General features: G+C 38.9%; 2 protein-coding genes across 2 annotated transcripts; both read right to left on the reverse strand.

Moving 5' to 3' along the window:
• Positions 1–495: 495 nt before the first annotated feature.
• LOC128933854 (parvalbumin beta-like) lies at positions 496–2,749 on the reverse strand. Its single transcript, XM_054270967.1, has 4 exons — positions 2,653–2,749; positions 1,894–2,026; positions 1,052–1,161; positions 496–573 (listed from the first exon to the last, which is right to left on the reverse strand). The coding sequence occupies exons 1-4, from the start codon at positions 2,711–2,713 to the stop codon at positions 548–550; spliced, it is 330 nt and encodes a 109-aa protein (XP_054126942.1). The 5' UTR covers positions 2,714–2,749; the 3' UTR covers positions 496–547.
• A 4,292-nt stretch (positions 2,750–7,041) lies between these two features.
• Positions 7,042–13,934, reverse strand: LOC128933740 (parvalbumin, thymic-like). Its single transcript, XM_054270810.1, is given in 7 exon segments — positions 7,042–9,103; positions 10,382–10,491; positions 10,713–10,845; positions 11,629–11,696; positions 13,359–13,393; positions 13,395–13,440; positions 13,442–13,934. Coding segments are annotated over 7 exon segments (447 nt in total). The 5' UTR covers positions 13,471–13,934; the 3' UTR covers positions 7,042–9,077.
• Positions 13,935–14,778: the final 844 nt, after the last annotated feature.

The raw sequence follows: 14,778 nt of genomic DNA on the forward strand, positions 1-14,778 counted from the left end.
TCCTGGATCCAGTTGATCTTAAATTGATGACTTAATTAGTGCAAGCTTCTGCAATATACTTAGTCTCTGAAACACAATCACTCACATAAAGAATGACAGAAAAACATATGGAATATTAAAATACCTCTTGATTGAATACCACTGCTACTGGTTACCAGAAACAGGTTTTACACCTGGACATTTTATTATTTCTGTTTTTTATTACAACATATGCTAGCTATTTATGCAAATATTGAAAATTCAATGGCCCACAGAGATGTTTTCTATTTCTCCTCTTAATATTTATGCTTATAGCTTTAATGCCCTAAATTCAGATGTGAAGAGTGGATTCCAGTTCAATCCCCCAGTGGCATAGACCTGCTTAAAACACCTGGCAGTGTGGCTTAAGTAGTGCTTGTACCACTTCAGATGTTTTCCAGCAATATGAAACCACTTGCCAACAATTGTTCATGACCTTTCAGGGTACAAAATGTGTAAATAAATGGTAAGTTTGCAATAGGGAAGATTGTTTATGGCACATAGGTCTTGGTCTTTACTTGACTGCTGACTAGGATTTGACCAGTGCTTGAAACTCTGTAAAAGAAGAAAAAAAGAGTAATACAGTGGGACCTCTGTTTGTAATCACACAGCCCAAAATTTTATCTCCTAATTTTTAGAGTTCAAATGGGAAACTAACACTGCTTCCCCTGATAAATATTCCTTAAAGGCAGCACATTGTGCATTCCTGACAATAGATATTTAAGGCAAAGGAAGTGTTGCATTTAAGTGTCCCATTGTATCACAGTTCACTAGCAAAAAGCAGTGAAATTATAGAATGAATTTAGGTTCCATTCCTGAAAAAATCTCCATAGATGAGAACAGGGACTGAGCACTTTAACCAGGGGCAGAGTAGAGAGCTGTTTCTATGTCAGATCCTCTCTATAGCACAGCAGATCTGAGCACCTCAGCATCAGATCCACAACACCCAGCACATGGAGCAGGGCAGGTGCCTGGAGCTGCCTTTAGGAAGTCTCAGAGGCAGGTATTATCATTTTGGTAAGGGCAGTCTTACCATCCACTCCAATTTTACCATCTCCATCACTGTCCCCTGCTGCCAGGAATGCCTTGGTCTCAGCATCAGTCAAAGCTCTGGCACTGGCTGAGAAATTCTTCAGGAAAAGTCTGGTAAAGGTGAGAGAGCAAATGAGAGAGACATTGTACTGAAAGTGTTCAGGGTTTGGGTTGGTAATAGCTGCAAAATTTCAAGCATGATTCAGTTCTTGAGAACTATTTCAATGGTAAAACTTCCTCTAACTTTGTTGAGAGTAAGGGTAAGGAAGTAAGAGGATGCTGCTTCACAGCCTAAAAAATCCTTGATGACATCTTGGTTTCATTGAATTAAAAAGACAAAATTAAATAATCCTCTGAAGTGGCAGGATTCATCTTCCCTCCCTTGTTATCTTCCTTCTTTCTCCTAAGATGCAGAGTCTTAGCAGGAGTTTCTCTGAGCTTACTTTTAACTTCAAAGTCTGATGAATGTGATCTGGAAGGTAGAATTCATGTGACAGAAGAAAGATGAGAGAAATATGGCCCTTTGAATTCAGTCTGGTAAAAAAATCTTACAATAATAAAAAGCAGCTATAGCAGAACTGCTATTTTTATCTTCACAGCCTGTCAGTTATTGCTACATGAAACAAGTATTTTCAGTGCTGTCAGAGAGTTTCCCCATTGTGATCCAGCCTTGCCTTTGTTATTTGACTTGCAGCTCCTCCAGCACCAGCACTCACACACAGGGGCACAAACACATAATTGTCTCCCATCCAAAGGGGGAGGAGGAAAGGGAACATTTCTGATTTTATTATGCATTTTTAGTGATAAACCACAACCCTGTTGGTAGCTTTTTTATTTACTTACTTCAGTTCCTCTTCCTCAATAAAGCCACTCCTGTCCTGGTCAAGAATTCGAAAAACTTTGGCAACTTGGTCTTTGGACTTGGAGTTGAGACCCACTTTGACAAAAAAGGTTTTGTAATCAAATGAATCAGCGGCTGAAATAAGCAGATGGAAACAAGGAGAGATGAAAAAAAGTAGTCAAAAATCTGGAACAAAAAAAAAATAGCTTTCTGATCAAAAAGCAGCAAACTATTCTGCAGTACAGTGAGGGTAATTACAAATACCAAGTAACAGTCTTTGATTTTCCTGAGTTTATATCAGATAAATGGGGTTTTTCCATCAACGATGTCTCATAACTAGGAAGGTAATGAAATAATGACTGTGGTCTTCAGCATGCAAGAGAAGACCCTTGTAACATACCCTTGTAAATAGATACTTCATTGAAAGACATGTTTGTAGAACTTGGTCATTAATATTGGGCTTGTATTGAAATCAGCAGTAGTTTTATTATTATTATTATCTGAAAAAACTGGATTTCTGATACAGGATTCAGCCTTTGGATTTTTTTCATCCTTGAAATTCCAGTGCTGCAGTGCACAAATGATTGTAGGTACCTGTACCTTGGTTAGCCAAGATTAAAACTTGCATTTGTTCCATTACCTTGAGTCCTTTTTTTTTGTTTTAGTAAGAGATTTTTCTGTTTCCATTGGGACTGGGGCTTTGGGATAGCAAGGAATTTGATAGATAAACTGCACAGCCAAATTTATAACATAAATATTACCTTGACAGCTCTGTAGACCAGCAGCAATTTCAGCTTCTGTCAGGATACTGGAAAGAGCCATGCCAAGAATACTGCAAAATGAAAAATACTGTTGGGTAGAATTGGGTAGAGTGGCCACTGCTCTGGCTCTCTGAGCTGTGCAGGTGCCCTGAGGTGAGCCCAGGTCCCAGGGCAGAGCAGATGAGCTGCCCTGCAGGAGCCAGCTGCTCCATCCTCAGTTCAGACACACACTGTGCATCTGAGTCACTGGTGTTTCCAGTTAAATCTTCAGGTGTACAAGCTGAGGACAAAGCCAAATGTATTTATAGAACTTCCTGGCGTTTGGGCATCTTTGGTTATTTCCATGCATTTTTTGTGTGAATTATTGTGATGTCTTCTTAAGTTCCAGAGGAAAGATTGAACTCACCTGGCCACTTAGTTTTCCCCAACCAAGAACAGAAAATACTGTCAGGTAAAAAATCAGCAGAGTCCTCTTGACTTAATTCTTTTTCAAATGACATAGAGAAGGACTTATATAGACCTTAGTTAAGTCCTCTTGACCTTTTAGAGAAGTCCTAGAGGCACGTGATGGCTCAGATACCCCAGGGGATAAGTTACTGTGGCTGACAAGACCTGCTAGCTAATCAGATTGATATTTATATCCCAAAGGAATGTGCATGGTGCTTTAGACAATATGGAAGGTTTAGTGCCATACTAAGTAAATCCTCTCAGCTTGCACATATTTTAGTGAAATGAATTTTTTAATGTATAAATGAAGAAATACATGTATTTTTAATTGTTTAATGATAGCTAGAAATGGACATCTTCAAAGTAGACTTTGACTTTTCAAGGCCCAATCCTGATATGAATTATCCATGAAACACTACCCTGCAGTTGCCCTAGTAGTCTTCAAAACATACTAATACTGATACATTTGTAATGGATATATCTGATATACAAGTACAAGCTCAAAGACAAAACTTCTTCAGCCCAAACTACTTTTAATAAGTTGTTATATAATCTTTGGTTAGCTATAAAAGTCTCATCTTGACAGCATTTGCTCAGCAATAATTAATTGCATGGTGCACATTTAAAATCATCCTAGTAACTGTGTCCATTTACAAAATGAATGTTGTCAGCTGCTCAGCAGGACACAGGAGAGTGGATCAGTTATGGCCAGGAGGGAAGCAAAGCAGTGAAATCAATGATATTTGCTTCTTCTTTGCTGCATTGAAAAGACAAACTTCTGTAAGGTCTCAAACAGCAGCTAAGCTCAAACTGCAGCTTTTCTCTTACTGGATATGAATTGGAATTCCCAGTCAGTTAACTCACAGAATTTATTGGGACTTAACGGCCTTGAGAATAGTTTAAATTGGCCAGGGGTGTAAAAAGCCATTGGCAGAACATTTCACACTCACACATACATAAGCATGGCTGGAGTATTGCTTAGGTTTAAATAACATTTGAGTGACAAGAAAATTTAAAACAAAGCCTGTTCTCTAATCACTATAACATAAAGCTGCTGTCTTTCAAAAATTAGGTACATGAAAATAAATACAAAACCTCATCTACCTCAGTTCCCCTTGATTTCTTCCAGAGAGGAATTTTTAAGAGAAACATTGACTATGTTAATTCCAAATTCATGCAGTGTGGTAAATTGAAAATTGTGAAAACTAACTTTTTGATATAAGATCAACTGAACAAGTTACTTTTAAAGGCATTTTATCCAGAACGGGTGGAAATATAAATTAAATAATTCAATTTTCCCATTGGGAATCTAGCTGTGCCTTTGGGTTGGGTACCTAGGAAATAATCAAGAAAATCTGATAATTGTATGGGAATTACTGATCATTCAAGTAAACGTTTTGAGGAGCCCACCCCGGGATTACAAAGCATTTACAGCGAAGAGTTTTGGAGTATTTCTGTGGCAAACCAGCACTTGCCCGAAGGTGGCACCAGAGACAGGCAAGTCCAGCCCTGACAGCTCTGCAGAACTGCGGGTGAGGGAAAACCGAGGACCAGGGTGAGAACAGGGTAACAGGAGGCTGTTGGTCAGAGAGGGAGAGAAGAGGGAACAGGTATTTATAAGAAAAAAATCTAGCTTAGCAAATCACTTGAAAGAACAGGAATATAAACAGACTAGACTGATAAATCTGAGATAATTCCTGAGGATTCTCCCTTCATGATGATTTAGAAGAACAGGTTACTTCATCTGCCTAACAAAATCAGGTTTTACTGTGTTTATTTTTATGTTGGCTAAATTTTACAGTCCATTATGGACATCATTGCAAATATAAAATCCTTTTGTTCTGGAAGCCTGGGAGTTAAAGCAGGAAGTCAGTGTCTAGGAAATACAGCTGATCAATACATCATTGTGATGGAACTGATGAGACTCCTGTTGAGTCAAATATTTGTATATTCTACTTGGACAGAAGTTCCCCTTTGAATTTAAGGTCAATAATTTGTAACTTCAGGGAAAGGCGTTGTCCAAGGGTATCTTCTTTTTCTTTTGTAAATGGAATGGTGATCTGTTTTTCTCTTCTGAAGCTGGATAAATAAGACTGATTTTCTTGTTTTCATGAGTGTAAGACATGCTGACAAACGAATCAAAAGTTCTGGAGTAGCCATATCTCAGCTGCTGATGAGCTCTATAGATATTTGTGCAGAAAGTTTACCAGGAAGGCCAGACCAATATAATGGTATCTTTCTGTGCTTATGATCAAAACTAATGGGGAAATTTGGTTTCATAAAATGTGAACACTTCAGGTCATGCTCCCCAGTATCCTCTTATTAAAATGTTCTATAATATGTGAAAAATGCAGCATGAAAATGTTAGGTATGTGTCTGTTCAGGGATTTAATCAAGATGTGTCTATTTCAGTAACTCATTCCAGGAAATTAATCCAGCCTTGGCCCCCTCTGCCCACACTGTTTGTGTGAAGAGTTCCAGGCACCTCTGATGATGCTGCATCAAAGATTTTCCACATGGGCTGGCTGCTAACTCAAAGAAGAAACTGTACCAGTCTATGTGTGCAATGAATGTTCTGACATCCCCTTGCCCTTTCTGTGCTCTCTACTTGTTAGAAGATGACTGAGATTTCAAGCAGTTGGAGAGCTGAAATTGAATCTCAAGTTTACAAATGGCTTTTGGACCAGGATGTCCAAAAGGAACATGAAGTTAGGGGGCAGCCAGCTTCCACTAAACACCAGGAGGTTTTATCTCATGCGTGGTTCTGCTCTTCTTTCAGGGTAACCCAAAATTTTGGTTTAAGAGAGATAGTGAATTCAGTGACTGCAGCACTAGGGTGGGTTTGGGATCGTGACCCTGGCCCTCATCCTGCAATTGAAGTTTTTCTCTAGTATCCTTTTTCCAGGAACTTGTGTAGGACTGTAGATTTCTTTGTGCTTTGTTCCTGCTTAAAGGGATCATAACACATCTTTATTTCATAAGAAGTATAGGGAGGATTAGAGATTAAACTGCTCCCACAGGGTGAGCAAGGGACTGAAGTATCTGAGAACTCACAGTCCTAGTGGAGTTCAGATCTACCACTCACAATTTGGGTTGCTCTTTAATTGTCTTAAGTTAAGATAAAACAGATAAACCACATCTCCTTCATGCTGGGAACTGTGAAGCAGTTTTATACTGAGTATTATTATAGTGAGTAGTATGGTCCTACTCTGAACATGAGGGCAGGTGATCAATGTGAAAATACCAGGGGTTGTTAGATTCTTTCTAAGTTGATGTAGCATAAACAATTTCTAACAGAATTTTAGTTTTTAACTGTATAGTCAGCAGTGTTTTATTTGCTTAATTCATTCATAGTATCTTGATGCAGAGGATTTAATCCTTACTTATCAGATTGCCCAGGGAGGCTATAGAGCCTCTATCCCTGATGATACTCAAACTCATCTTAGAGCAATTGCCCTTCTGAGGGAGTGATTGGACCAGAGACCTCCAGACCTTTCCATTCCAGAGGAATTACTCTCGGGTTCTGTACCTTAATTATAGTAACATTGTGATACCAACCATGTGTCTCTTTAGTACTTCAGTTGGCATTCACATAGACATCCTGCAATTGAAGTTTTTCTCTCATTTGACGATGATTGCATTGTCAAATTCAGAGAACACTCCATGATGTTCCATAAAAAACTGAAAGCTGCCACTGACTTAAGTTAATTAAAATGAACCTTGCCAGAAAACGTCACATTTTTTGAATTTGTTTTCTTTAGTTGAAAAATGCTCTTTTCTAATTTGGTTAAAATGTGGATCTAAAATGTGCATCCTAATGCCAACATAAACCTTAATAGAGAGTAGGTGGTATTTTTGCTGAAGCCTATGGGCTTTTTTTTAATTGAGGACTTCTTGGATTTTCATTATAATTCCTTTGAATGAAATGGTTGGATGATTTTAATAAGATTTAAAACATATCTTCTTGCCACTATTTAAGAAGAATGGATTTTCTTATAAGCATAGGTGAAGTTATAGCACACACAAGGATTTCCTGACTCTTGAGAGTGTTTCATTCCCCTGTGGCAGCACAAGGCAGTGATGTGCAGTTGTTCAGCATCTCTGGAATACAGGATGGGCCACTGTGCAGTCTTGCATTTCTTGCATTCCACACGAGAGTCTCAGAGGTGCAAGGAATGCAGTGTCAGGTCTGTCACTTCTGGTACTGTATGTGCCATCTGCTCATACAGTGAAGGATAGTTTAGTGATCAGCAGTGTGGAGAGCCAGTGTATATATTACATCTGGGTATTGCTGCACATCTAGGTTGCCCCAGGTTTTTTCTTCAACAGGGAAATAATTAAGGCAAAAGGAGCCAGTCTCATCATTATGCAAAATATTTCAGTGCTGCAATTAACAGCAGCTATAATTTAAGCCCAGATTTAACATCAAAGGCAGTGGGGATAGAATTAGGATTTATATTCATTATAATTCTGCCAAGGCTTCAGTGAGTCTGATTGCTAGAATTCCTCTTTTGCATTTGCCATCTTAAATCAGTTGACCGGCTCTCTTACATGCCTGGGAATGAGGGAGCCGTGCTTGCCTCACATAATCATCTTGCAATTCATGGAAATGCCAACACTGGCTGTTACATAAAAGTTCCAAAGGCTTTGTTTCTGCTCTTCTTCAAAACAGCTGCCAAATCATAATTATCATTCAGTTCTAGTGAAGAGCAATAAAACTACAGTCTGCTTGTGAGCTGGAGCCACAGCATGCGGCATGGGGAAGGAAATACCTAAATCAGGGTGGGGAAATTTCTGACACACTCAGCCAAAGATGCACAACATCTACTCAGCCTGCTGATGTCTGCATTTAGAACATTATTTACTTTGTCCATTAATGAAGACAATGCTATATCAACTCTAAATCCTGTAAGACACTTCTCAAAGGGAAGATGAGTTCTTAGTTTTCAGACTGAAGAAAACTGCTGATATTATGGAACATATAGATAATAATTCATATAATAAATGAAAGACTTGAGAAATGGCCATTATTTAACAATGTAAGAGCTTTAGGATAACCAAACAGCAAGACTGGCTGTAGTGTCACCCATAGAAAACACAGAAATTCACAGATGAGGCAAATATTATTTTTTTGTACATATTAAGAGACAATAAGCAACAGGCTCATGATTCATGGGAAAACCTCCAGGCCTGTGGCCCAGATTGTCAGGGGACCATGACTTGTGACAGTGTCAGAGTAGGATTAGACCCTTCTCCTCTATCTCACAGCTGCCTTAGATTTCATGAAAGATAAATCTTCTTAAGGGAGAGACACATTTTAGGCCATAAACACGTTCTGGTGATACGATTACACTGTGGTCTACCTCTTTATTTTGGAAAATTACCCACAAACTTATTCTGTGCTTTGAGCTAGGTGTAAACTCCTCTTAAATGTCTTCATTTTTTTCTCATATTCTCAGGGTTGGGACTTAATATGAATTATTTTTAGCTATCTTTTCATCATTGTTTTTCCTCAAGTATCAGAGAATTAATCATAACTAAACCTCAATTGAATCAGTACAATTAAGCCTGAGAAGCTATAATATGGTTTAAGATCATCAAAACTGTGTCTGGTGAGTCAGCATGCTTAAGTAAGAGGATGGAGAACCTAAACAAAATTTTTAAAAGCAGCTTTTCCTCCCGAGGGTCTTTTGGTTTAGTTGATTTTTTAATTGTCTTCTCCCCTCTCCCTGCCACAATTTCAACATTATCAGTGGTGGAAAATCACAAAGTGCCTTCTTTACAATGGAAATGTAACAATGCCATGTGACCAAAACATTGCAAGGTTTCTCAGCAATCAGGTGTGTGAACTTCATGTGTGGGGACCTGTTAATGCCTGAAACAATATAAAAATGTACAAACACATGCTGAGTGCGAAGTGCTTGCTGGACGAGGTAATTGGCAGAGTCAGTCCAAGGTTGCCTTTGGTCTAATGCTGTTTATGCCTTCACCAGAGACTGGAATTCTGTCAAGGAAGAAAGTGAAAAAAGCAGGAAATAAAACTTGTTGAAAGTAGTTTTTTGACATCTTCAAAAAGATAGATAAAAATGACTAAAACTCCTAGGCATGGAGGGCTCCCAAAGTTATTATAACACTGCACAAGCTACTGCTAAACTGAGATTCTGGGGGCGTAACAGATTTTTCACTCCTTAAAAAGAATAAGTGCAGGGAGGAGGAGTGTGTCTGTAAATTTGTATTTGTGGGAAATCCTGACTTAAAGGTAAACTATCTTTACCCCATTACAAACTCTGATAATAGCCAAGGAAGAGGAGCCTGTAGCTCTCAGTGAGAGTTTTTGTTATTCCAAATAGAAAATATCTGTAGTGAAGTAATTCCAGAATGGGAGATTCAATGGTTAAGGGCCAAGATCTGCAAAATACAATGCCCTATTTGGGGCTCATAAACAGAAGCTGCTAAAGCTGCTGCTAAAGCAAATTCCTCCGACAGTGTATCTCTCTCTCCTCCCAAATCTGGCTAAGATTAGCACGTGTGTCTGTTGGAGTTATTGCCACCTGTCCTAGTTCAGCTGAGACAGCCCTGTTTTCAGTGACTTCATCTCTAATACATGATGCATAATGTCCTATTTTTCTGTGCTGCAGTTTCTAAAAGAAATATCCTGACTAGTTCACATCATCCCTGTGAGGTTTTCTTCAGGAATCTGATTGAGTTTCTCAGAAGAAACTGCCCGGTGACATGTTAACTTATCAGATAATTTTCCAGCAGAAAATCCTGTGCTGCACTGCTGCAGTTGCAGCCTTGAGAAACAATACCAGTCATATTTTACATTAGTGCATTAAGCACCCAGTAATAGTGGCCAATGTTTGATAGGAGACAAAGAAATAAGATTTTTTAGGCAGAGATGTGTTTAAAAATGGAAATGTTGTATGGCCAGAAGTGCAGAACGTCTACTGCTGTAATAGAAAATCTGAGACTTTCAGGTGTTCTGAATCTTTTAAGAACCTGACACATTGAGTCTATGGGTCAGAAACACTGCAGGACTAACCCCAAAGCTGTTATCATTGATTGGAAGACCAGACTTTACACTGGGCTTAAATATTCTGTTGCTACGACAGAGATCAAATGGGAATAAAACTATGAAAATAAAAGAGTATTTGCTCATACAAAAATTGTGGCAGAAAGTATCAGGCCAAAGTACTCGTGTGTATTTTTCATGCCCCAGTTTAAATGCAGCCTGAAATGTGTGCATTTTAAACCACAAAGTTTATCAATTTTCCAGTCTTACCTTCCACTCCAATTTTGCCATCACCATCGGTGTCCCCTGCAGCCAGGAAAGCCTTGGTCTCTGCCGAGGTGAGGGCTCTGGCGTTTGAGGAGAAATTCTTCAGGAACAGCCTGAAATATAACAGGGTGCTGTGCTTGAGTTTTCCTCTCTGAAAAGTCCCATAAGATGATGTCTACTCTTATTATCGCAGGGAATCCACACAGATTCAAGAAACTACAAGAATTTGTGTTTTACTTTTAAAATAACATCAAGGGTTTCTTCAAGGACACCAAATAAGTTCTAAGGTTTTTGTTTGTTGTTTAAAGAAATAGAGCAGCTGAACAGTACTTACTGCAGCTCCTCCTCTTCAATGAAACCACTCTTGTCCTGATCAAGGATTCCAAAAACTTTCTTTATCTGATCAGGAGTTTTGCTGGATAAACCAACCATGGAGAAGAAAGACTTGTAGTTGAAGGAATCATCAGCTGGAAGAAACAGAAGTTGTTAAATATTCTCCTCTTTGAAGTTGCTACTACTGTGTGTATTCCTTGTGAATATGTATGCCTTTTTAAAGCATCAGCCTGCTCTCTTTCTCTTGTTCCCTGGTGTACCAAAAAAGAAGATACAGTGGATAATAATTTCCCTTTTTAATCACTCTGTGCCCGTGGTCATGTTTCCTTTCAGCCAGTTTGAAGTTTTCTGCTACAATGCACATTCCACTAAATCAGGATTTATGCAATGTGTCACATGCAATTAATAATAAATATTGAAAAGGTGCTGCTGTGACTTACAAACAGCTCCTGTAATTCTTCATTAATTTTCACAGAGCCCTTACTTAGGTGAAGAATTTGATAGAAGAATAAGTAATTCACAGACAAACTAGATCTTTGAGTATTTGGAAAATTGGCTTGGTCTTACTGAACAGTTCTTAAGAGAAGTGAGAATTTGTGAATTGCTTCACAAATGACACTCTCATTCTGCAAGCTGAGGCTTTTTCTGAAATTTTGAAGGACAAGGCCGACTTTAAATTTAAGTCTTTAACAGGTTTAGACACTGACAGCTTAGTGTGAAAGCAGCCCTAACTGAAATGGTGGTCATTTAATTGCTGTTCACCACTTGTGAGACCTTTTGAATTTAAGGGACTATTCTGTAATGCAGCTTAGAAAGAGATCTCACAGGGAAGGAATCTGAGGGGAAAATGATAGGCATGTCATCTTAAGACATAAAAATGATATGCATCTTCTGTCTGCAGAGCAACCATTCCTTACCCTGGCAGCTGGAGAGAGCAGATTCAATATCTTTAGCCGAGAGGATGTCAGTGATGGCCATTGTTGAACTGTAAAATAAATTAAATGTGAGCTACTTAGTCATTAAAATGACTTCTCTCCTACTTTCATGGCTCTATTTGAAGTTCAGCAGTGACAGTGTGTGATAGGGGGGACATTATTCATCTGATGGCAAGTGGAGCAGGCTGTAACAGATGTCTGGAGCAGGTGCCTCCACTGAAAGCTGGGAATGAGGGAGGAATTCTGCACGCGGGAGCGTGGGGCTTCGGAGGATCTGCTGCACTGGGAGAGCACATCCAGGGTGTCCAGCACCACACAACTTCATGGCTTCTGTGTGGGTTTTCCTGGAGGTGGATTATTCTCAGTAAAACCCAGAGTGTATTTACAGCACACATGAGAAATAGGACTGGTGTGTCCCCTAGAACTGTATCTGGAGTAATTGGAATGTGAAAAATCTAGTGTTATTATCAATACATGTAGTGATCTTCACAAAGAATGAAAATATTAGTCTAGAATTAGTAATAGTAATTTTACTAATGTAAATTTGGAGGGCAAGTTCCTCTCCTGTTTATTTGCAATGATAAATGTGTCTTGCTGGGCTACTGCATCACTTAAATACTACATTTCATGAGAGCTTTGTAAAAGTTTTTGTCAGTATTTTCTTTTTGCATTCCATATAAGTTATAATAAACCACATTTTTGCCCAGATTTTGGCATTTCAGTAGATTGTTGTCTTTAGAACAGAAGTATCATGACTTAATATTCATTCTTTGTAGAGTGGAGGAGGTGTTTTCTTCTGACACAGCAGCTTTTCATGTGAGAAAAATACTCTGTCCCTTTCAGCCACCAACAGCTGCAAGAGTTTGCCGGTGCAATGTGTATCACTTAACAAAATGTTATAATGCCTAAATTTCTAATCAATTTTTAGTGTGTTGATGCGGTTAGACTTTAGTAAACTGCACACACCAATGCAGACAGGTTACAGTTTAAAACTTGCAACGTTACTCTTGATTTATTTTAGTGAAAGAAGGGGACTAAGGCATAGAAAAGTGATTCTTGAAAGCCAGAAGAGAATAGAAATATATTTTCATTAATCCCTAAGTGGTCTTCAGCAACATCATTCTTCATGTCTAAGCACAGACTGAGAAGTAATCAACTAGTGATACCCATTTATAGTCTGTGCACTGGTTTGAGATCTAAACACAGGTTTAAACTTTCTCTAAGATATGAAATGGCTGCCTCTGTACCTGTTGTTTTGCAGCAGAAGAAATTGTCAATCATTTTAGTTCCTTTCTGAATATCTGTGAAACGGTTAAGAAAGTGATGGCACACTTTCCCACTGATGGCAATGGATCCTTCCCAGCTCAAGCAGCTGGGTTACTTTTCTTTTACTACTGAATTATTTTGTCCCAGTGGGTTCTTGTGCAAAATACTTCCCCCTCTCAGCATTAGGCAATATAACTTTGAGCTCATCCATTTGCCTAATTCTCACTGCCGACAGGATTAAAAAGGGGAAGAGTTGAAGGAAAACTTAAAAATCACAGCATTTTTGACAAGGGACATCATTCCTGTCTGTTCCGTCCTCTGATCCAAATTTCGATCCTATTCTATGTTAGATTGTAAAGATACAACATCCTGGAAGCTGAGATAAGAATAGATACTTTAATTTTGCTTTTGTGTTTCTTTGAAAGCAGAAGATGTAATCAGCTTACCTTTGTGGTCTTCTTGACTGGGTAAGGAAGCAGTCAGGTTGGGAGGAAGGTACTTGCAGTGCGTCTCCAGCAGAGCTGAGCTTGCATATATATACTTTAAGTTGTATACCATATACAGATTTTAGATTTCAGCGTCACGAAGGGGGAATGGTGTCAAATGAACTTGCCTAACTAATCATCTTGCACTATTTTTATCTCAAGAGAATACATATGATATTTGCAAACGAAACAAGATAAGTGGCCAGATAGGCAAAAAGAACAGAGTCATGTCAAATTTCCTCTGATTTAAGCAGAAAACACCAGCTTCTTCATGTGATGTAGGGCAAGACAAAAGTCCCCACTATCTGATATGCTTGATCTGAAGAGTCAGATGAAATGAAGCACAATAACTTCTGAAGAAGTGTCTTTAATGACTGTTTAAAAGCAATAACTTGTTATCTTACCTGTAGACACTCTCCGTGATAGAATTTCATCGTTGGAGCACTAAACAAAAAGAAAAAAATTAAAAGTATCCTTTTAACTGTTCAGGTATTGTTTGCATAGCAAACCAATCAGGGAAAATAATAGCCATGTTATCTCCAGAATATCTGTTGTTGTTTGGAAAAAAAACCACACAGTGAATTTGTTGCTATAGGAGGTAAAATAATATTATGTCAATCCATCAGAACAGTTGGTTGGGGGAGGGTATTTCATCTGCTCTGTTTCCAGAGAAAATCTTACAATTCTGCAAGATTCTGACAACCTGTTTAGTTGGGTATGTGTGAAGTAAAGGGGTTGTGATCTGCCCAGCTGTCTCTGAGACAAAAGCCCCTGAGCCCTACATGAAAGATCGATCTTTGCTTTCAGAATAGAGAGGAAAATTTCAATAGCAACATCACCGCTGTAGCAATTTCTGAAGAGTGTGTTTTCCCTTTTCAGCCTGTCTAGAATCCCTTTCAGAGGAGTGATTATTTTCTAGAGTTGTTTGGCCAGTGCTGTTTCCCAGTGTTCCTTTGTGCTAGTTACTTTTTTCATGGATATTATCTGATCATCTCAATTTTCTTCCACGAACGTTGTAGCCTAGCTGGGTGAGGAGCCTGTCAGCTTGGATCTCACTTGTGCCTTGAGGTAGCAGAACAGTGAAAGACAAGTCATATGGATGACAGCACAAGGTGTCATTATGGCCAGGATTAAGGGATGGCAAGGGATGACAGTGCAAGTGGCATCACAGCTTGAGGTGGTGGCACAGTAAGTGGTGACGGTGCAGAGACTGTCCTAATGTCAGAGAGAGCATCAAGGCATCTTTTTTCCAGAGCATTTCCCTCTAAGATGGAAGACAGACCTAACCAGTCACTGAAGCCAGTCACTAATAAATCAGGGTGTCAGACAGAAAAGTGACAAATGGAGGGTACCTACTGAACCTTAGTGCATCCAACACTGG

Source organism: Melozone crissalis, unplaced genomic scaffold (genome assembly GCF_028551555.1).
Source record: "Melozone crissalis strain CALT ecotype California unplaced genomic scaffold, PUWL_Pcris_2 ptg000012l_1, whole genome shotgun sequence".
Taxonomy (NCBI): domain Eukaryota; kingdom Metazoa; phylum Chordata; class Aves; order Passeriformes; family Passerellidae; genus Melozone; species Melozone crissalis.